Raw genomic sequence first — 21,305 nt, 5'->3', positions numbered from 1 at the left:
GAGATGTACAAATCAACGACCAAGGATGCGAGGTACAGAAGATTGCGTGGTGGATGAGACTCTTGTGGTCGATGGGTGTTTTGTTTGACTTCGACAGGTGAGGTGGGGAAGCAAAATTTATATCATTGCCGGAAAGGTTCTGCTCTGGGGCCCCGGGATGTGTTTACCACGCTAATGTACACGATCAAGGGCGGTGGGCGAATCAGATCCCGTCGTGATAGCTGCTTTCGCCGGCGTCAGTGAGTCTCGACCTTGGTGTGAGACCTCAGCATCGCGCTCTCGGCGGGGGTGGAGGAGGAGACGGTGGTGTGTTTATTGAGTGGCGCACACGTGTATGCCTCCATCGGGGGTGGTAGAAATAGATTTTAGAAGGCTAGAGAATGAATGAAACCTTTGAGATAACAACTGTGGACCATGTACGTCTGCCTCCGACCAATTGTCCCATCGCACTATAACCGGCTCCAATCCAAGCAGAAGCCCCATGCATCGGCCTCGACCTTAGCGTCCCCGATCGAAGTGACCGTGTTCCAAGTCACCGAAAATGGTGATGCAAGAGGAGTTGAATACTCAGCTCAGGACAGAATCTGTGTCCTACCACGGGCGGTCAGCAAGTTGAGATACCTCAGGCGCCGATTATGACCAGCCTCACCATGCAGGAAATCACTTCCAGCAATGCACATCTCGACGAACTCAAAGGCAAGACAGTCATTATCACCGGGGCAGCTGGTGGCATCGGTGCTGCGACGGCAAGGATATACCATAGCTACGGAGCAAATGTGGTGGTGGCAGACCTCGAGCGAATGCGAAGCGCTGGTGAGGCGCTGGTGGCCTCTCTCGCCAAATCAACACCGGCGCCGGCGCCACGGGCCATGTTCGTTGCCGTCGACATCTTGGACTGGGCGCAGATGGTCTCGCTGTTTCGGGCGACTAAGAACCAGTTTGGCCGCATAGATGTGGTCGTCGCCAACGCGGGCGTCATGGAGTCTTCGCTCCTGCTGGAGAGCGACGAGGTGGACGCAAACGGCGAGCCCAAGGAGCCTATCGAGGCGGGCCGAGTCATCGACATCAACCTCAAGGGCACCTTCAACAGTAAGTCTGACCTCCGTTCGGCTTCCAGGACGATACTGACCTCCGGGGCGAGTAGCACTCCGACTCGGACTCTTCCACATGGCACAGAACGAAGCTCGCTTCTCCGATGGCTCGCGAGGCTCCATCGTCCTCGTCACGTCGACCTCGGGCTACTTTGGCGGCACCGGCGCTGCGGCATATATCTCGTCCAAGCATGGAGCCACTGGACTCTTGCGAGGCTCCCAGCTTGCCGCGAACAAGGTGTTGGTTCGCGTCAACGGCGTCGCACCGAACTTCACCGCCACGCAGTTGACGCAGAACCTCGCAAGGGAGTGGTACGCAGCGGGCATGGAGGCCAACTCCCCTCACAACGTGGCTCGGATGATCGCTCAGATGTCGGCCGACCCGTCAATGCGCGGCGCTTGCTGCTTAGTATGTGGTATCCTGAGGGCGCAAGGGCACACACTGACGAGTGTACAGGTCGCCGGCAAGATCCTGCGCGAAATGGAGCATTCGAGAGCTGCTTTGTTGCCTGAATGGCTCGGCCCAGACCTTGTCCAGTTCATGAGGAGGGCGGGAGCGCTCATTGATGGCATGGGAGGTCTTCCATTGCCTAAATTGCCGTCACTATTTCCGGAGGACGATCTTCCCAATTGATCTGTAGTGACCATACGGGATGTGACTGAAGATGATGCCTGCCATATACAAATAGCATCACGAATTTATAGTCACATACCAAATGGAAAGGTGGTCATCTGGCTGCACTTGTATGGTCGGCCGGCCCGTTAAGCAAACGCGTTCCACTCACAAGTTGATGAAACGAAGATCGACAGTAAGGAGTCTAAGCAATCAAAGATTGGATATTGCAAGCAGTCGTACCGAGACATCCGAGTCTCGGTGATTCGCCAACCTCTATATAGGCAGATAATATAGATTCGAGTGTGAGGCCTTGGCCACGATGATGACCATTGTGGTGACCAGAAAGCTATTCGATATCCCACTCGCTGTCAGAATTACGAACATACGGGCTCAACCCAGCAACGTCTTTGCTTGCTGACGCTTTCACTGTGCCGTTGCCAAGATAGGCAAACCGATTCTTGTACCTGTACTTCACGTCGTAATCCTCCATTCTGAGATCCTTGATGGTTTTCAGGTAGTGGATGGTCTAAACGGCGGTTAGACTATTCCCCCCAACATATCGTCGACTTGGTTCTAAACTTACCGGTCCAGGCCACAGGTAAATCCGGTTTTTCAACTTTCCGTCTTTGTACCAGCTGCGACACTCTTCTTGCCAGACGGTGTGTCGGTGGAACTCGTCAAAGTGCTGGTAAAGATCGTCGGTGGCCTCTTGTTTCACAGCAACAGACAGAACGCCTTCCTTTTGAATCTTTTTCATCAACTTGATAATGTACTCGATCGTGGTCTCAATTGCCGGAAGGAGACTGCCATTGCTCCAAGTCGAACCGGGTCCCTTTTACCAAAACGAAAAACATGAGTTGACCTCATAGTGAATGGAGATGGATTTAGCAACTTACGGCGACTGTAAAGTAGTTGGGGAACCTGGGTGCAGAAATACCCAAGTACATATTGCACCCCTGACCCCAATCGTCAGAAAGGCTGATCTTGCCGTTGAAGACCTAGAGAGATGGTGAATCCGCTCAGCATGCGTTCTCTCTTGTGCTTAGGCGGTAGACGAACCTTGAACGGAGGCTTGAAAGCAGGTGAAAAGCCGGTCGCGCAGACCAAGATATCCACCTCGTGTTCTTGACCAGCCACAACGACTCCTTTTTCCGAGACACGGTCAATCTCTCCGTAAATGGGTTCGACGTTCGCTGATACCAGGGCCTCGAGATATCCATCGGCCGGCGAGATTCTTCGACATCCGGGTGACCATTTGGGTATGATGAACTCTAGAAGTTTCTCCTGCCCGGGACCAATTCGCCGGTACATCTCGTCCAGAATGATCTTTTTTGTAGACTTGGAGACTTCTGTGCCTTGCTTGTACAACTCAAACATGATATTGATTTCGGCCTCGATCTCTCGCCGGAAGCGTAAAAAGTATTCCGGGTCATCTCGGAATCGCTGCTTGTCGGCCTCGGTGAATTTGTATTGCCTTGTGCTCAATTTGACCTCTGCACCGTTCCGCAAGGCCGCCAGCGGAGCTGCACCAAAGGGAGGGCTGATCCAAGTGGGACTTCTCATAAACACCTTGACTTCCTTGGCCACCTTCTGGAGCTGGGGCAGAATCTGAACCGATGAGCTACCGGTACCAATTACCCCAACAGTCTTGTTGGTGAAATCGACGTCGTGGTTCCATTTAGCCGAGTGCATCATATCGCCCTTGAAATCGAACAGGCCTTGGATCTCGGGCCACTTCCAGTTGTTAAGGATGCCCGTGCCATTGACAAACACGTGAGCCCAGTCATTCCAGGTTTTCTTGGTCTTTTGATCCTCGAGGACGCTGTGACACGGGTCAGTTACTTAGCCAGGCAAGCACGCGTGCATTTGGTGCAGCATGATTCATCGCTTACATGTTCCAGACGCCTTGATTATCATCCCAGTTGATCTCCAGCACTTTGGTGTTGAGCTTCATATACTTTTCTAGACCTGTCGAAGAAAAAAGGGTGTGTCAGCTTGCATATAGATCCCGATGCGGCTAGAAACTCACCGTGGCGTTTCGCGAAACCCTCAAAGTACTGCTGGATCTCGCTTCCTGAGGCATAGTAGTGAGACCAGTTCGGATTCGGATCGAAGGAATACGTGTACATTGGAGCCGGAATGTCACACGCCACCCCTGGGTATGTGTTCTCCCACCAGGTACCGCCAAATTGGGGATTCTTGTCAAAAAGACTGAGCTCCCAGGTTCCTGGCTCCAACTGTCTTTCGAACTTGTAGGCGAGACATAGCCCCGTGGCGCCTGCTCCGGCACAGGCGACTCTGATCTTGCTGGTTTGAGAGTGATACTGATCCAGCAGCTGATATGGCGCGGGTGGGTATTTGACGACATTGGGTCCGTCCTCGGATGAGACCCAAGGGGACTTCGTCTCAAGGGTGTCATGCTTTCCTGAAGGCATCTCTTGCAGGTATTCAAAGTCAATGATCAGATAATTGAGATAGGTGTAACTCGAGGATCAGGTCTGGAAGGTGTGATATAGTATGCACAGCATGGTAAAATAAATGAAATTTGTTCAGCCGGTGGAGCAAGCAATGGACATCCATCGAGTAGTCACACACGCCACTGGAGTCCGTGTCAAATCTCGAGATCGCCTTTCATCCAGGAGATGTTTTCAGCACAGTTCGATACACGTCTCGATTGCTACTCGGGCCTCGGCAGGGAGGTAGATAGACGCTCCATGGTTGTGGGGAGGCTCGCTGTTTTGGCCTGGTATTTTGAAGTTGTTTGCGGGGGATGCTCTCTCCCACAGGTCGGATGTATATTAGTCCCCCCGACACTTGTGGAGTTGACAGCTCAGTCTACAACATTTCGCCACCAAAGAGCCTCCGTAAAGCTAATGTCCCATGAATCAACATTTATCGGGGAGGGCAGTCCTAGGCCCGACTGTGCTCGTCAGTGGACATCATGTCAAAGGCCCAATGCCCATCAACGGCTGCCCCAGAAGTTGCGATTACTCGCCTCAAAAATACCAGTGCCTTAAACACCCTCGGGATGAGTCAAAATGTCCCGATTGCGAATGATTGCATTGGCTGAGACGAGCAGCGCTTTGGAAGGTTGCTAGGCTATGAAAAGATAGGAGCTGTCACCATCTATCGCCGCGTGCCTGGGTATCGAGTGCCAAGCCCCTTATTCCTCGTCGCGGCGCCGCATCAAGTTTTGAGGCGCGAAGATTTCGGCACATCCATTATCGCGTTCGCTTTGGTGGCCTGAGGCAATCCAAAGAGGCCAAGGAAAAGACCCGACTTTGACTTTACCGCACCTCTGAATAGGCCAGAATGAAAAGGTAGCTCCTGGTTGACCAATGTGCAAAATATTTAGTCCTGGCCTGAAACTTTAGGTGCAACATAGACTGTCGATGGATGCAAGTTTGACATTGTAATTGTGTAATATTGGAGGCGGTGGTAGACCCGGAGGCTTTGTTCCCGGGGCACGACTGATCTCCAGCTTGGCACATTCCTGGCCTTTGGATTCCACGTAAATGGGAGATCGGCACAAGGATATATATCCAATATCAGTGAGACTCAATGATCGTGAGGCTCGTACAACATCAAGAGCAGTTCCAGGTCTTTCTGGAGTGCTGGGCTCAGTGGCGCAAGACCTTCGATATAATGAAGCATGTAAGAACACAGAGCATCCGAGTTCTGGGGTAGTGTCGCAATGAGTCTTTCATCATGGGATTTTTTCAATGCGTGCGCAATTAGCAAAGTGCCAAAGAACGACCGGCACACAAAATACTTCAGAGGCGAGAAGCTGTCCATCTGTTTGCATGACCCAGTCGCAATTGGCCAGTCCGAGGCCGTTTGCAGGGCCTCGGAACAAAAGTTCAACTCCTGGTCGGTCATTGCGCAAGAGTTGCTCAACGCTTTGTACAGGAAAGGTCGTCCAAGGTGGTAAAGGGCTGAGCGATATCTAGTTTGGAGCAACGACATAGCCACTGCTTCGGCCGGACAGCTGAAGGTGTCCAGATTACCGTCAAGTTGTAGGGCCGAGGGCAGATTCCTGTACCACTGGTCCAGCTGATGTCGCAATTCATTTGCGACCCTCGTGGAAGGATGTAGATGGTACATTTCGTCTCGGATGCGAGTGAGGATGATGCGGTGAGCGATCTGGGCCAGAAAGTGATAATGGTAGTATGAGTCGTCCTTTCGGACAGGTTGCAGCTTCTTCGCGTTGGGGTAGGCGAGGAATCTGGGGAGCGGAACCACGTCCTCGAGCTCTCGGAGACGGCTTCTTGGTAGGTCCAACTCCTGCCCAGCCACGGTCTCCATGAGCAGAGCGGACCAGAAGACGCGGGACTGCATATCGATGGTCCATTCATCTGAGCGATTTTGAAGTTGAGTCCAGAATATCAGGCAGTTGGTACTGGCACGATCCGTCATCATCCACTGGTCGACAGGGCGCATTGACTGAGCGTAGAACAACGCCGCGGCCAGGTAGTATTGTGAGACTTGAATGTCCTTTGCGCCAGAGCAGAGTCCGATGCGGCGCCGTGATTCGTTGAAGAGCCCTTTCCCTGGCACGTCTTGGTTCATCAGAGTTTGAACGATTCCTGTCGCTGGCACAACATCCTCGTTGTGGTACCCTCCCTCTTCAAACGCCTTTGCCCCAAGACAGCCGAGTGCCATGACAGCCAGAACCAAGCACGACTCAATGTCGTCGTTAAAGCCTTCGCTGACGACGGTTGAGAGGCTGTGTAGAAAGTAGTAGTCCCGATCGAGAACCGGAAAGATACGATTGAAGGTGCTGAAGAAAGCGTTGGATAGCGCCTTGACTGTCGACAGGCTCAACGATTCCAGCCAGTCAGGCGGAAACTCTTCGGTCTGGACATTCTCAGGGAGAGCTGGCCCGTCGAATTCGACATCAGCGAGACATACGCCGAGTCCTTCAGCGCGCGTGGGAAAGGAAGTGGAGGAATACTCCGGGAGAAGACCCAGCCAGTAGAGAGCCTGACGAGCGCTGAAAGATAGTTTGGAATCTCCTGCGGTCCTGGCAAGCCTGTGGGTGTTGGGGAATTGCTGAGGAGAAAGAGATTCAGCAGAAAGAGCAGGTGGAGCAGTGGTGCCAGCATCGCCCTGCGGCGAAGTGTGCATCGGCGCCCCTGGGTTGTTGGTGTTCTGAGATGCGTGTGCAGCATGATTGGCGTCAGTCTCATGCTTACTGGTTAGGCGACTGATTTGGGTCTCGATGCGCTTCAGACGATTAAATATCATGCTCAGTGAAGCTTCATTCCTGTGGAGGGCTGTGAGGGACGAGTGACGTCTGCATCAACGCATGCTGACTGACCTGGTGGGTTTTCTTTCGGTGTAGACACAATGGACGCCCAGGTTTTTGCATAAGCTGCACGGTGTCTCTTGGTCGCATCGAGTCTTCCTCGCTCGGCACCTTTCACAGGCCTATTTGAAGGCATCAGCATGAATTGGACACTGTCACGCGGCGCAGGATTTACCTGTCTCGCAATGAAATTGCGCGGACGTTTGGCCGGCCGGTTATTGTTCTCATCGTCCTCGGAGGTGTCTGTATCGTCAGATGCGTTTCTGGCCGACACATTCACGCTGGTGATTTGTGCCCCTGTGTCGGCAGCGTTATAGTTGTCTGAAGGCATTGGTGAATTTGTGGTGTAGTCAAGACAAAGAATGGAGGTGGCGAGGCAGTCCAAGTCGCGGCCGACCTGGAGATTCTTAGAAAAGCAGTATTGCCGAGAGCATTGAGCCTGGTGAGCCTAGGCCCACTAGCCCTTCCCATGCCTTGGGGACATAGCTAAGCTATTAGGCCCTCGGCCCTGCAAGCTCCAGCTGGGGCCATTATTAGGTCCGTCCATGGTCCCCAACAGGACACCTTCGAGCAAGCGTATTTATTCCTCGCGGTGCTTCCCCTCCTAGCTGGATCGCTGCCAAACCTCAACGCAACATTAAAAAGGGTCATTTCTGATGGCTGCTTCGGAAGACCGATTCCGGGGATTGCGGGCAGCACTGGACATGCGGATGTCACTTTTGTCCGGTCTATTCCAGGCACAACTCTCGGTTGGAAAGACCACAAGGAGAGTATTGCTGAAGTCGTGAGCATCTTCAAAGACAGATCTAGGGAGCGTCAATTCTGGCCGTCAATGAGGAGAGTTTTCACCTTTTGGCTAGGTGAAGTGTCCTGGTGTTAATGCTGATGTTCAATCGGACATATCAACGATATACATACTTGATCTCGAAATCCTATTGTAGCTTCAAGACGTGCTGATCTGTCTTCATAGATATGCTACCAAGAATCCTGGGCGGAGTGACCGACTATGCAGCTGCGCCAATCATAGGCTCTGCGGGAACAACGTATTGCGCCTGTCGAGCCGCATTCAACCGGAACAACTAGGCTATGGACAAATACTTGTTACACCCCGTTGTCCTAGTGTTATGGGGATATCAGGGTTAGGTGGTGGTGCGGTAAGGCTGGGTCACGTGCTTGTACATTGCACAGGACGGCGGTAGTGCCTTCGAATTGGCCAGACCTGGAGCGTAAGGCTGGGACTTTCCTTCTTCCTTTTCGTTATTACAGCTCAACGCGGGTTGCAGGGAAATTTCCCGCCGATTCTGGTGGCTAATCCGCCGCTTTTGGAGGATTACTTCCCTCGACGCCAAGATCCATACTTAACTCCCTTCCCTGAACCAAAAAGGGAAGAGAGAAAGCATAGTTCGGGGCATGTATAATGTGTATATATATATATATATGCTGTGGGGAGGTAATTACGTCCGTAATACATGGGACGAGATGGTGCCCTGGTGGTCAATTAATTAGTTAGTAGGGCGCCTGGAACTCCAGGTTCAACACTGTATTACGCAGCACTAATTAATAGATTGGTCTTTTCCCCGCGAACCGGATCGAGGACCTGGCGTGTTATGAGACCCATCCACATATGTAACAGCGGGCGAGTCGGAGGCATTATTATTGGGGGCGAGCGACCGAGCTACTTAACTCGGAATAGATCGAGGAAATACTTCATTTGGTTCCGAGAAGGCTTCTCTCTTTGCCCAAGATACGCACTGCCAGCAAGTCAGAGATTGTGATATCACAAAGCATGAACACAGCCCAACTCTTACTCAAAGAGGCCCATTCGGCGTCTCATCCAGTGCTATGGCTTTCAAACATCCTCCTCGGCACCGGGGGCATCTTCGTGCAAGAATCCCCTGGCTGACGACCTACCTTTCTTCCTTTCCAGATCCCGTTGTTTCCTGGTCTCGGGCCCGGCTCTTCCGTCTCCTGTTGTCATCAAGCTGTTCTCCTCTGGGACAGCTAAGTCCGTGCGATGTGGCAATGAATCCAACTCACGATGCCGAACCGAGACGGCCCAGCAGCCATCTGGTTGGATGGCCCGAGAAAGTTCCTCCGCAAAGGTAACACTGCGATGCTTCCCCCGTTCACACATGATGCCGACAACGAGGGTGGTTGACGGTGCCGCAGACAATGAAGGCGATTCCGCGCTGGTGTCCAAGCCTTCGCGGGCCCGTTGCATCTCACCCATCTTCGCCTGCACAGTCTCGAGAATGAGCCCCAATCTTGCAGCGGCGGCCTGGTTGGCCATGACCTCCTTGCGCAGATGAGAGGAGAGACCTGTGTGCGTCCTGCGCAGCCTGGCGGGTGGGTTCCTGATGTCCCTGACGGAAAAGGTGAGCCTCTCGACTGAACCCAGGCCTGCGAGGGTAAGTGGGCCCTTGGCATGGCCGTAAGATATGATGACGAGCTCGAAGGTCGAAACAGACTTTACTGTTGCGGGAAGTGCCTCTGTTTCGGGGATTGACTCATGATTGTCGACATCCTCCATTGTGTGCGTGACCTGGTCACTGTCAACGGATTGGGCTGCTCAAGGGGTTAACAGAGCGCGAGCAGAGGCATCTTGTAGACCGCGACTATTGTCAGGGAGATGGGCGTGACAGCTTTTTCACGGATGCTTGCAAGTGGCGTTCGACGAGACCTTTCCCGTAATAATAGTGGCCAGGAAATAGCCATGTTAGATGGTGGCCAGAAGAAGAAAAAAACCCTGGATATTTCTTGGCGTATCACGTGACTCGGTTGGTTCCGAATCAGCCACCAGCTGCTGACTGATTCTTACGCAATCAGCCCCGCGGAAGGTTTTCCGACTAGTTCCATCGGCATTTGCTGCTCATCGATTTCGCTTCGCTGCGCTGCGCTACGGCTCGAAAACAAGCCAAACACCATTGTAAAGATCTTCATAAGCTGCAAGCTACCCTGTGTAATGCTGGTGGTCGAACTGTGCTTGCCTATTCTAGCATATTCGGCATTCCATGATTCTCCCAAGGTATAAGTAACTTCCCTCTCCGTTCCATGAAGCAGATCTACTCCTTCTTGATCACCATCACAACAGCACTTCTTATTGCATACTACTCCAGCACTCTGGCCTCCTCGAAGACTCTTCTTCAACAAGCCAGACCAGTTTTCAGCGGCATCCTACATCGTATAAAACCAACAACCGCACAATCTCCAACAGCGACACCTTTTCTGGGACTACCTCTCATTCCCTCTCGTCTAGCTTCGACCTCGGCAGCGAACATGACGACTCCACGACAGATCAAATTTTCTTTCCTCGCCCGTGAACAATCAGAAGGCGCAGGTGCTGTAGTACGGCGCTCGGTTGGCACACCAAAACTGCGACATTTCACACCTTTCCTCATGCTCGACCACTTCAGGATATCTCCCGGTGCAGGTTTCCCTGACCACCCTCATCGAGGACAAGAGACGATCACCTACCTCCTAAAAGGCGGCGTCAACCACGAAGACTTCGCCGGTAATGCAGGGAAAATCGGGCCTGGTGATCTACAATTCATGACTGCTGGCCGAGGAATCGTGCACGCTGAGATGCCCGTGCAAACAGAAGATCTCAGCGTGGGCATGCAACTCTGGGTCGACTTGCCAGAGCACCTCAAATCCTGCGAACCGCGATACCGCGATCTGCGTGCCGACGAGATCCCCATTGCAAAGACCGAGGACGGCAAAGTCGAGGTGAAGGTCATTTCGGGGAAAAGCCAAGGCGTCGAGTCTCTGAAGGATCTGGCCTATACACCGGTGTGGCTTCTTGACATTACAATTCAACCCGGTGGAAAGATTACACAGGAACTCCCGCAGGGATGGAACGCGTTCGCCTACACGCTAGAAGGCGCGGTGACATTCTCCAACGGCTCGGACGCACACAAAGCGGAAACGGTTACTCCCTACCATAACGTCGTTTTCGAGCAGGCCGGCGACGTGGTGACCGCCTCCGTGGTAGAAGGCGCACAGGAAGCTGCGCGATTCATCCTCGTCGCGGGCCAGCCGCTGGATCAGAACATTGTCCAGTACGGCCCGTTTGTGACCACCTCCAAAGAAGCCATCTATCAAGCCATGATGGATTTCCAGACCGCATCCAACGGCTTTGAGAGGGCGGCAAACTGGGAGAGTGAAATTGGAAAGACAATGGGCCGAGTCAGATAAAAGGAAGACACCATTTTGGAGTGAGAATGTCTCGGAGAGCACAAAAGTTCTCTAGTATATCAACATGGAGTTTGAATTTCAAGCCGCCCTGTGTTTTACCAGGGTTCTGTACAGTATAGCGCAGCACAGGCGCCAGGGCATAGATGGAAATATATATCCAAGTGAGATTTGAAGTTACGTTAACAGGATCTACCATCGCACCTCATCGTTCGTAAACAAGATGTAATTTTTATTTTTTAAATAACCCCCTACGTGAGGAAAAAGAGGCTGTTGTCTACAACTGCTTTTTGAGATGGCTCGTTGCGCCTCCTCGTTCGTCTGTCTGTCTATCGTCGTAGCCCGTGCCGCGCCACCTCCATTGCTAGCGACAATCATTCGTTCATTTCATTTCTTTCGAGATTGGGAGGAGAACCGGTCGGTCCCACCCCTGCTGCCCCGTCCACTCATTCCTCATGTGACAAACAAGATAAGACCTGATTCGATTTGAGTCGAGTCGAGTCGATTCGAGTCCCCTTGTCGACTGCCTCCGCCTTCTTCTTCTTCTCCTCCCACGGTGCAAAAGGTTGTCGCGAAGAATCCTTTGCCGCGAAAATTTCTTGCTCGCTTAGCTAGGCGATAGTTCTTTAGAAGAGAGAGAGAGAGAGAGGAGGTGGTTGGATTCAGGTGAGTGATTGGACCTGTACCACAATCGCCAGTGTCCGGGCAGGTAGATACATGTTCGTGCCGAGTTGCACCCATACATCAACCTTGGCGATCCGCCCCTCCCATTTGCAAGTTTGATTTTTACTCCTCAGCTTCCTCGCCGGCGCCGTCCGTCTCGCCGACTGTACCAATCATCCCGTCGTCGTCATCCTCAAACGTGTGCAGGGGCACCTCGTACAGCCTGATGACCGGCTTATTGGGATCCTTGACCAGGACGTATTTCCTGTCCTTTGCGGGAGCGGCGGTGGCTTCTTCCTTGTTGTTGTTGTCGTTGTCCGCTTCCTCCTCGTCGGCGGCGTCGGACATGCTCCGGACGAGGTCGACAATGGTGCGGACGATGCCCCATCCGTTGGAGAAGCCCAGGTTCATCTGGGAGGCGAATTCACGCGGCTTGTACCCGACCACGCCCAGGATGACGTGGTTCGCCGCGCTCTTCGGGTTCGCTCGCGACACGAACCCCAGCTTCATCTGGTCCGCCCTAGCGAGGATGGCCTGGGTCGTCCACCGGGCCAGCTTGCAGCTGTTGTTCTTCATCTCCGTGGCAACCACGGCACCCCGCTGCGAGGTGAGCTTGGTGCGCCAGTCCAACGCGCCGCCGCTGCCTTGGGCCTTGTGGTCGAATTCGTTGAGCGCCTTCAGGGTGAGGAACTGGTCCTCCCCGGAGATGTTGTTCTTGATGGCGGCGTCGAGCTCCGTGCGCACGATCAGGTTCAGGGGCTCTTCGTCACGCTCCAGCGAGAGGTCAAAGCGGCGGTACTTGTAGGCCTTCGAGGCGAGCGGGTCGGTTTCCTCAGAGGCGCTGTAGAATGGGTTGGGATGAGGGAACTCGACCTTGCTGTTAGGGTTCTCGATCACGGTCTGGAAGGCGAAGTTGTGGTTGATCATTGTGGCTTCCACGGCCAGGTTGGAAGGGGTGTTGATACTGTCCGGTTTGACACCGGTTTGTTGCTGGGACGGCGTGGTCGAGGTGTCTGCTTCCAGAGGGGCGTCGGCGGCATTTTCGTTGACGGTGACCAGGTCGATGGAACTGTCGGGCCGCTTGTCCAGGAAGATCTTGTCACCGTGTTTTAGAATCACAATGTCCCAGCTGTACACGGATCGAGTCGCGCACATCAGCATGGAGAGGATATCTGAGGTGGCGAAGATGGTGGCCTCGTCCTTCTCGGCCAGTTCTTGGATCACCGGGTCGGCCGACGTGGTAACATTGTAGGCGGCTCGTTCCAGGGAAAGGAGTTTGCGTTCGGTGTTCTTCACGGGAGCCTTGTCATAAGACCGGTCATAGTAGTAGAGGAATCCGTAGCTGTCGATGTCTTCCCCGTCTGAAGTCTCCAGGTTGAGTTTAGCGAGTCTGTTAAAGTCGATCTCCTCCTTCATGATCCAGTCGGGTCGGATGTTGACCGAAGAATCGCGATTCCGTTGCGGCTTATCGTAGTCCCGCCACCCGAATCGACGACCTCGACCGCCTCGGCCACCTCTCTGGTCGAAGAATTGTCCTTGCTGTTGACCCCCCTGACGACCTTGTCCAACTCTTTGGAATGCTCCTCTTGCGCCACGTTGAGCGGCTCCTCGCTGACCGCGGCCACGGAAGACTGTCACCCCGCCCCTACCAAAACCACGGCCCTTTGAGGTTGTTCTTGTGTTATCGACGACGGAGAAGGTGGCTTCGTCTTCAGCAGTTTGCACCGCGAAAAGGGACGATGTGCCTGCGCCATAAATTTGTTGGTCTAGACACCCATTGTCAGTGACATTTTCCAGTTCGAGTGTAAAGGAACCTCACCCCTGTAATTCCTGCCATATTGTCTGCCGCCTCGGTCTCGACCTTCTTTGCCTTCTTGTGTCCAGTCGGCCATGCGACCTAGTTTATCACTCTTGGAGTATGGGGCGTAGGGGATGCCATCGAGAGTGGTCGTGGTGGTAAGTGACGGCCCCCATTCGTCCTTGACGCTGATCCCACTGATAGTTTCCGCAAGACTGATCTCGGACATATTGGATGCTGGACAGATACCAGAGTCTCGAGGGCTCAATTTGTTCGCAGACAATTGTTCAAGCCGCGCACGAATAGTGGGGTGTAAATTGTGAATGCCAGTGCCAAGAGAAGGTAAATCGACGCCCAGCTGAGCCCTGATTGGGACTAGTGTAATGCCGCCCTGTGCTCACCAATGGTGGGGGCTGAAGTGTCTAACGCTCCCGGTAATATTACGAGGTAATTAAACTATACCGAGTAAGCTAGACCAAGCGCCAGCTTTCCCAAATGGGAAAGCCAAGGTCTGTCCACAGTGATTAACCGCAACAGGTAACCCCATGCAGCCCTCCGCCTTTGCAAATGTGTATTTGAGAGATGCTGACACCAACAACTCAGTCCTACCCATACCATGTGCTCTCCATAGTTGCTACGCGCTTGCGAATAAGCAAGACGGTGGTCAGATGTTTGACTCTGAAAGGCCTGTCGCGGCTGGCAGGCACTACAGCAGTCTTGATCAAGATCTTGATCTCTCGTCCGTTTCAGCTGCTCCTTGGTAAATTCCTCAAAGTCACTGTCACCAATAGACTTGATCCCGGTTCCAGGTTTCTGGATGAAGTTGACTCAAATTTTCCGGCGGGAGGGCTCGTCTATATCGCGGTATAGAAGGATGAGATCGAACCTAGATCTGAATGCAGGATCAATGGCGCTGAGGTGATTCGTGGTCAGGAATATCAGGCCTTGATAGTATTCTAGCCGACGAAGGAAGACTATGTAGATCAACTGGTTGTTCACGACCACGGCGATCATGATGCAGGGCGAACAAACATACTGAAAACGAGCTCGTTACGATCCAAGCTGTTAGAGCCCCTCGTCTCAAGGAAGACATCGACCTCGTCAAGCAGAAGGATCGCGTCCCACAGCTGACAGCACTCAAGGGCCTTCGAAAGACCGGCCTTGACTCTTTCGGGCGAGGTCTCAAGATCGCTGGCACTCGGAATGTATAGTGGTACGCGCGACTTTTCCTCCACTTGGGACGTCAACCACCGCGAGCGGACTCAGGGCAACACAACTTACTTGCTTCGGCTGTCAGGATTTTACCGACCCCTGGAGGACCACAGAGGAGGATCATAATTCCCTCGCCTTTGAACCTCGTGTGAGCCAAAGCGGTCCAACTGTACGGACCAAGTTACGGAGGTCTCACCTTTGTGGGCGATGAAATCGTCGAAACCCTGGCTATTGAGTCGAGGGCGATCCGCAAAAGCCATGATAGGTTCTTTCTCACCCTCTGGAAGGACAAGCTTGTTGTATGGTGTCTCGTCCCATTCGGTATCCTCAATCTCGTCCACATTCAATTCAACTGCAGGTCAGTGGATTGGCACATCGATAGGAGCTGGGAGGGGCAGAAATGATTAGTTGAGAGCGTGCAGACCCCAGAGATGTCCACTACACCATGGATGAGGAATTTGGAAGAACAGCACATGACTTATATCACCGACCCCGACATAGAGCGCAAATGGATTCATCTGGCTGATCTCGGCTTCGTCCAACTCCTCAGGCCTTGGATTCTCGTTAGGATCAAGAGTCCCTCGACGGAGATATGTTTGCGTGTGTCGACGAACATCAGGGGGAAGGAAATCTGCCTCAACAGTGCCGGCTAAGATGACGCACAATGGACAGCCCCTAGTTGCCGACTTTCGGAGTAGACCAACCGGCCAGTGGGGTACGTGAGGCCCATACAAGTGACGAGAAGAAATGTCTTCGCGTAGACTGGCATGAGGCGCGAAGAAAGATACAGGAATCTGGCTACACATATGACACAAAGTTGACATTTTCAGGCTTTGGAAGGAACTTCATGAGAGGTACATGTCGAAAGTATTCTAAGGAGACAGAGCTACGGTCCGATCCTTGCGAGGCACCATTAGGCAGCGGCTTCGCAGGAGGCACTAAGCAGGAGCCAGCTCCCGAAGTAAAAACGGCTTCTCAGCCGGCATGCTGACTATGACTCAGTGTCACATAAGGGCGTTCGCGACGGACGCGTCGGCAGACGCGACAAAAGCTTTATTCCAGCAACTTTCGTTAGCAAGTCTAGGGGACAACACACGCTAACTGCAAGGGTTTGAAGCTGAAAGACTATGACGCTGAGTCCCTGCTAGAACGCCTGGGGCTATCCGGGACATAGAATCTGATATAATCGGAACCGAAGACAAGGCGTCGGGCCATGCCGCGAAAGAGATCAGCAGGTGCTGGAGTGCGAACCAGTCCACCTGGACATGTAGACTTATCGCGGAAGGTCAGCCAACCGTATCAATCTCGCCCACGTTCAGTGACAACATCCCGGCCCTCAGCCCATGGCTCGAGAATTAGAGTCATGGACCCGGATTTCTTATGTCTGGAACGTTCAAAATCCGAGCCCGCAACTTCTAGGATTCGTTAGATTATGCTATGGCGCTCACGGGACTTATGTTCTTCACTACGCGACCCTCCTTTCTCTTCGAACTAACAATTGCTAGAAGAGGCGGTGTAGGTATGCGGCTCTGGGGAAGAATTAGCCACCTCTCTAGCAGAGGAGCCCTCGAGAGTCTTGTTCAGCTCCCGAGCGAGGGGCTGCTAAGGTGCCCAATCAGTCAGTCTGCTATATCTGGCAGACCTTACTCGGTAGAAACTGACCATTGCCCCACACGCATTTGTCCAAATGCCCAACACTTTAGTGGTCCATTCTGACATGCTGTGTGCAGTTCCAGGCAGACACAGTGACGGTCTGATGGTGTTGCATTAAGCATTGCGTGATTGGAGGTTCGTCTCCCTCTATCAGGCTTAGATCGAACTCATGGTCCGAGCACAACGGACAGACCCCACAGAAGGCTGTCGAGCCTCAGGCTGGCTGGCTGCGAGCGGAACTCTAGGGACTGCTATAAGCCTATCAATCACAGCTAGTTGCATGTACGCCAATCACCAGAGTCCACGTAAGGCCGCACACTTCCAGACAAACCGACGAGACGTCATCGCCGAGTTATGGCAGGCAATCAGCTCCCTTCGAACCTGTTCCGGCGCAATGCTTTCAACTTACATTCACGGATGATTTTGTATCCACCCCCGCTGAGATGTTCACCTAGCGTGGATTTGTAAGGAAGAGCGGCTGTCTTCCATTGGCGGCTCTAATTGCGTGTCGGGGATCACGAAGCACACCCCTGATTGTTATCATAGAATGCTGCGCGAGAATGTTCATTTTGTACTTCAACCGGGCGCCGTCAGCCTCCTTCATCAACAAATCAAATCTTCGTGGGGGAAGCGGGGTAGGTTGAGCAGATATATCAGAGATAGATTTAAGCATGGTCCCATCGTTGATACTAAAATCGTAAATACTTCTTTTCATTACTTCGTAATCTCTTCTGGTCTATAATCGAGCCTCGTACCCTCGTACTATGCCTGACACTACGACCACTCGGGCGGTTGGCGCGCCCGGATTCGCGCAACCCACTCAGAATTCCTTAAGCAAGGTTGCAAACGCATCAGGAGGGCAAGACCATTCTACAAACCCCCAACAACGCCCAGTCAGTCCTCGCAGCAGTAGAAGCCAACCCTCAAATACGGCAGGTGCGTCACGACCCAATTCGGGCTCCGAAGCGAGGCCGAATCAACGGAACAGAGGCACGAAAGTAGGTGACACCTAATCCCCTATCCATGATTAGTTATGGTAAATAGAATTAACTCAATCTATAGGGGCATGTCACTCCCAAAAGTGCATCGGAAAGCGACCCGATGGAAGGCCCATCGAACGCCGGACCACGTGCCAAGGGGAAGGCAACAGCTGGAAGCGTGAGTGGAGACTCTCTCCCTATTGGAACCAGGAGAATTTCAGATGATCTTGGACCGACCCTGCGGGAAATCCGAGAATCTCACCGGGAGACGAGAGATTCCTGTCGAGAGACAAGAGAATTGAGCCAGAAGACAAACGATATCGTCACAGCCCTCCAGGATGCATTCGATGGGCGTGTGACGAACTATAACACTCAAATGGAGGAGCAACGAACTCAGGACCAAAGGCGGATGGCGGCACTGACGACTCAAATGGAGGAGCTACAAAGGCGGATGGCGGCACTTGAGTCCCAAATATACCCGGGGGTGCGGGTGGCTGTATTTCGGACTGGCAGAGACTGTGTGAGATCCATGGAGAAGGCGGGAAAGATCATACGGATCAATGGCCAGGTTCACAAACAAAGGGCACGCTAGAGTGCCAAGCCTGGTGAATGTCTCCGGATAGTTCTCCACGAACTTTTGTATCCAGTTGTTTTCTAAGCAGCCTCTGAAAGAGGCAACAGGCCACTTTGCACAGAGACGATGCGGCCCGACCGCTTTTAATGATAATCTACGTTCGCCCAAAGCTCCACCTCAGACTCCGTTGATAGTCTCCTGAATTGTCATACAGTGATCATGATACGTGCAATCACTCCTCTGAGGTATATTTACAATAGGGCACAGGGGGTCATCGTATGGCTGGGAAACAACACTGATACATGGTTTGAATTCCTGCACAACTTTGCACATCTATCCATTGAGGAAGCGAGAACATTTATTCGAAAAGAGTCTCGGAAGCCGGACCTGGCCCCTTTTTGGAACATTACCAAACATGTTTTGGAGATGCCGTGGTGGGATCGTGCTGGAATCCTACGGCCGCTTTTGCGTGGCTGCAAAATCACTATTCAGTGTGGAAATGCTTTGGCAGATTGGAACGCATACTACTACCTTTCGCTAATGTCGCGAGAAGCCTCGATGGGCCTTGTATACGAATGAATTATGTGCTATTCTTCAAGGCTAATCCGTGGCCCTACGCTGCTCCTTCAAATTTCTTCATGAGATTGATTGCTCCGGAGACCTCTGCGCTGTTTGTCTTATCCCTGCAGCTCTGTCCTACCTGGGATGGTTTCACATGTGCCATATTCGGAGGCTTGGCCTCTGGACTTGCTCAAAGGCAGTGATCAAGAGAGACTGCCAAGATCGATGCCGTGATTGAAAACAAGCCCCTACCCCCTGGGACAAAACAACTTCAATTCAGAACATCCGACGAGGCGAGGAAGAAACGCGCAGCGAACAAAGCTGAGCGCAACAAGGAGGCCGAATCTAAGAAATAGAGAAATGGACTCAGACTGGCATGCTCATTGATGGGCCTTTCATGGATCGTAACTGACTGAGATAGTCGCTCCAGTCACGGCGTTTTTGCTCGACAAATTCCATAGTGTCAACTCTCCAGTATCTGGCCACAACATCCTGGAATATGCCGGCGTCCTCTTCAGAGTGAGCAAGCGCAAAAAGGGGTTGTATTTTGTTGATGAATAAATTGTACGCGATCCGCGGGATTCTCACTGCGGTCAAGTACCAGTGCTGGTTTCTCTGAAGAGAGTCTCTCATTGCTTGAGCATAGTCACGAGGGCGAGTTGGGAATATCTCCCCCTTATTGTCTTCTTCGAGGATCTGAAGGAATTCTTCACAAGCCCTCTCGAACTCCTGTTCGTTCTCTCTTGTCTCTTCTCCATCAAGATCATCGAGCTCGTGTCCAGAAAGCCAGAAGGGCGGATGTTGCATTTCCCTAGGCAAAACACAGCTCCACTCAATGTCCACAATACCTGTGATATTATATTTTTTGTCCACAAAGAAATTACTTTCGTGCAAATCCGTGAATTGAAAGACAGGCGGGTTTCGCTGTAATGGCATATTCCTAAATCTCGGGTATAGTGCCTGTAGAGCGACGATAGTAGCCATCTGACCTTCCAAGTCGAGTTTACTGCGGGCCGCATTTGGTTGATATATTAACCGCTGATTGTGGCAGTTTAGGAGATCAAGAAGGTACGAGTCGGTAGAGGAATAGCAGTAGTCTCGGGGGATTTGCGTCTGGATACCTTCATTTTCAAGTACAGCTAACCCCATTGTCAATGGTCGGTTGCTGAGACTCACTTCTCCAGACTCGTGAACGGTAAAGGAGCCGATCCTAGATAGCGGGCGCGACAGGTCGAGAAGTATGTCTCGCAAACTTCGGAAAAGTGTTCTCCGATCTTCTGCGGTGGGACGCTCTACCGCAGAGAGCATTCGCCCTCGCTCTTCCTCGAAGAACTCCATCAACAGATAGCCGCTCTTCAATGAGAAATGACTTTGACACGGAATGAATGGCCGGAAATATGGTTTTCGAAAGATCCATGACCAGTAATATTTCAGAGATGTTAACGCTCGCTGGTACCAGGGCGCGTGCTCCAGAGCTGAGAACTATCATCTGTGAGTCGATTAACAATCGAGAACAGTATTTACTCACATGTAGGCCGCCTGGGAGCCCAAATCCCCATAGATGTGGAATAGGAACACGAGGGTGATTCCGAGATAGGTGAGCAAATGAAGCTGCTTCACAACGGAGCTTTTCGTCCATCAGTGCAGTCGTGTGTAGACCACCCAGGCGGTGGGGGAAAGGGCACCTAATCAGGACCCGTTGCGCACGCCAGTTGCTAATGAAGACAGGGACACAGAGGTTAAACGTCCCTTTGTCCAGCCACTGGGATCTTTCTGCAACTCTGCACATCTGATGTGATCTCAAGTTCAGATGTTGAGTAACAATTGCTTCGATGGTAGGTATCTCATTTTCAAGATACTCTGAGAATTCTTTTCTCAACTGATCCCATTCCACATGTATCAGCATATTATTGTCTTCTTCCTCGAGCTCTTGCATCGGTTTTTCCCATTTGCATCCCTCTTCTGTCTCGTTTGTTTGATCGTCTGGCTGCGGCGGCATGTCGACGAGTTAACGCAAGCCAACACTGGCCAAAGGGCAGGTGTAGGGTGAAAATAATCGAAAGGTGGTCAAGCGCAGCAGCCTGAGTCATATGTACATTCTGAAGATCTCAGGGGTGGAATTATTGAGATTGTTGCTTCAGAAACAGTTGAACTGCGAAGTCATTGGGGCCTTAGTTAGGAAGGTGTAACGAGAGGATCAACAAACCTAATTTAGTGCCAAGGTCGCTTAACGGACATCAGCGGTAAGCTATCCAATTAGAAGTCAGATGGTGGTCTCGCGAAGCAGAACTCATCCAAAAGATGGCGAGAGCGTGGAAGAGGTTGGAATGTAAGCGAGAGCACGTCGGCGAAATGCGAAGCTGATATACCTCCAATGTTATTTTCGGTCTGACGACGAGGCGTGAAACAGGATCGAAGGGTGAGCGACTGGCTCACTCCCGTCGAATATGGTTCCCAAAATGGAAGGTCATGGGTGGAAATGACAAGTAAATACGCTTTGTTTAGACATCCCAGACTGCAAAGACAACCCTCACATCTCTCGTGATTGAATAGTTAACTGACAGCTTCGAAGTGATAAGAAAATTAGTTTTGCTTAACTTTATTTACAACTTCTAACGACGTAACGAACGGGAATGTCTCCAGACAGCGTTTTCGCGT

General features: G+C 52.2%; 8 protein-coding genes across 8 annotated transcripts; 2 read left to right on the top strand and 6 right to left on the bottom strand.

Annotated features, from left to right (window-relative positions):
• Positions 1–650: 650 nt before the first annotated feature.
• AYL99_03122 (hypothetical protein) lies at positions 651–1,725 on the top strand (the record flags this gene model as incomplete). Its single annotated transcript, XM_018834638.1, has 3 exons — positions 651–1,089; positions 1,145–1,500; positions 1,549–1,725. 3 exons carry the CDS (start codon positions 651–653, stop codon positions 1,723–1,725), a joined length of 972 nt encoding a protein of 323 aa, XP_018697262.1.
• Positions 1,726–2,053: 328 nt separating this feature from the next.
• On the bottom strand, positions 2,054–4,142 carry AYL99_03121 (putative sterigmatocystin biosynthesis monooxygenase stcW; the record flags this gene model as incomplete). Its single annotated transcript, XM_018834637.1, has 6 exons — positions 2,054–2,233; positions 2,291–2,539; positions 2,604–2,705; positions 2,767–3,529; positions 3,600–3,675; positions 3,737–4,142. The coding sequence occupies 6 exons, from the start codon at positions 4,140–4,142 to the stop codon at positions 2,054–2,056; spliced, it is 1,776 nt and encodes a 591-aa protein (XP_018697261.1).
• Positions 4,143–5,265: 1,123 nt separating this feature from the next.
• On the bottom strand, positions 5,266–7,346 carry AYL99_03120 (hypothetical protein; the record flags this gene model as incomplete). The annotated part of the gene is made up of 3 exons (XM_018834636.1): positions 5,266–6,973; positions 7,028–7,137; positions 7,191–7,346. The coding sequence occupies 3 exons, from the start codon at positions 7,344–7,346 to the stop codon at positions 5,266–5,268; spliced, it is 1,974 nt and encodes a 657-aa protein (XP_018697260.1).
• Positions 7,347–8,864: 1,518 nt separating this feature from the next.
• Positions 8,865–9,545, bottom strand: AYL99_03119 (hypothetical protein; the record flags this gene model as incomplete). The annotated part of the gene is made up of 1 exon (XM_018834635.1): positions 8,865–9,545. One exon carries the CDS (start codon positions 9,543–9,545, stop codon positions 8,865–8,867), a length of 681 nt encoding a protein of 226 aa, XP_018697259.1.
• A 521-nt stretch (positions 9,546–10,066) lies between these two features.
• AYL99_03118 (hypothetical protein) lies at positions 10,067–11,209 on the top strand (the record flags this gene model as incomplete). The annotated part of the gene is made up of 1 exon (XM_018834634.1): positions 10,067–11,209. One exon carries the CDS (start codon positions 10,067–10,069, stop codon positions 11,207–11,209), a length of 1,143 nt encoding a protein of 380 aa, XP_018697258.1.
• Positions 11,210–11,992: 783 nt separating this feature from the next.
• AYL99_03117 (eukaryotic translation initiation factor 3 subunit D) lies at positions 11,993–13,896 on the bottom strand (the record flags this gene model as incomplete). The annotated part of the gene is made up of 2 exons (XM_018834633.1): positions 11,993–13,635; positions 13,689–13,896. The coding sequence occupies 2 exons, from the start codon at positions 13,894–13,896 to the stop codon at positions 11,993–11,995; spliced, it is 1,851 nt and encodes a 616-aa protein (XP_018697257.1).
• A 599-nt stretch (positions 13,897–14,495) lies between these two features.
• On the bottom strand, positions 14,496–16,598 carry AYL99_03116 (hypothetical protein; the record flags this gene model as incomplete). The annotated part of the gene is made up of 6 exons (XM_018834632.1): positions 14,496–14,641; positions 14,704–14,901; positions 14,949–15,014; positions 15,076–15,231; positions 16,376–16,481; positions 16,542–16,598. 6 exons carry the CDS (start codon positions 16,596–16,598, stop codon positions 14,496–14,498), a joined length of 729 nt encoding a protein of 242 aa, XP_018697256.1.
• Positions 16,599–19,013: 2,415 nt separating this feature from the next.
• AYL99_03115 (hypothetical protein) lies at positions 19,014–20,646 on the bottom strand (the record flags this gene model as incomplete). The annotated part of the gene is made up of 2 exons (XM_018834631.1): positions 19,014–20,129; positions 20,176–20,646. The coding sequence occupies 2 exons, from the start codon at positions 20,644–20,646 to the stop codon at positions 19,014–19,016; spliced, it is 1,587 nt and encodes a 528-aa protein (XP_018697255.1).
• Positions 20,647–21,305: the final 659 nt, after the last annotated feature.

The sequence above is a fragment of the Fonsecaea erecta genome (genome assembly GCF_001651985.1).
Source record: "Fonsecaea erecta strain CBS 125763 chromosome Unknown Scaff2, whole genome shotgun sequence".
Taxonomy (NCBI): Eukaryota; Fungi; Ascomycota; class Eurotiomycetes; order Chaetothyriales; family Herpotrichiellaceae; genus Fonsecaea; species Fonsecaea erecta.
This window is presented reverse-complemented; position numbering and strand designations above follow the sequence as displayed.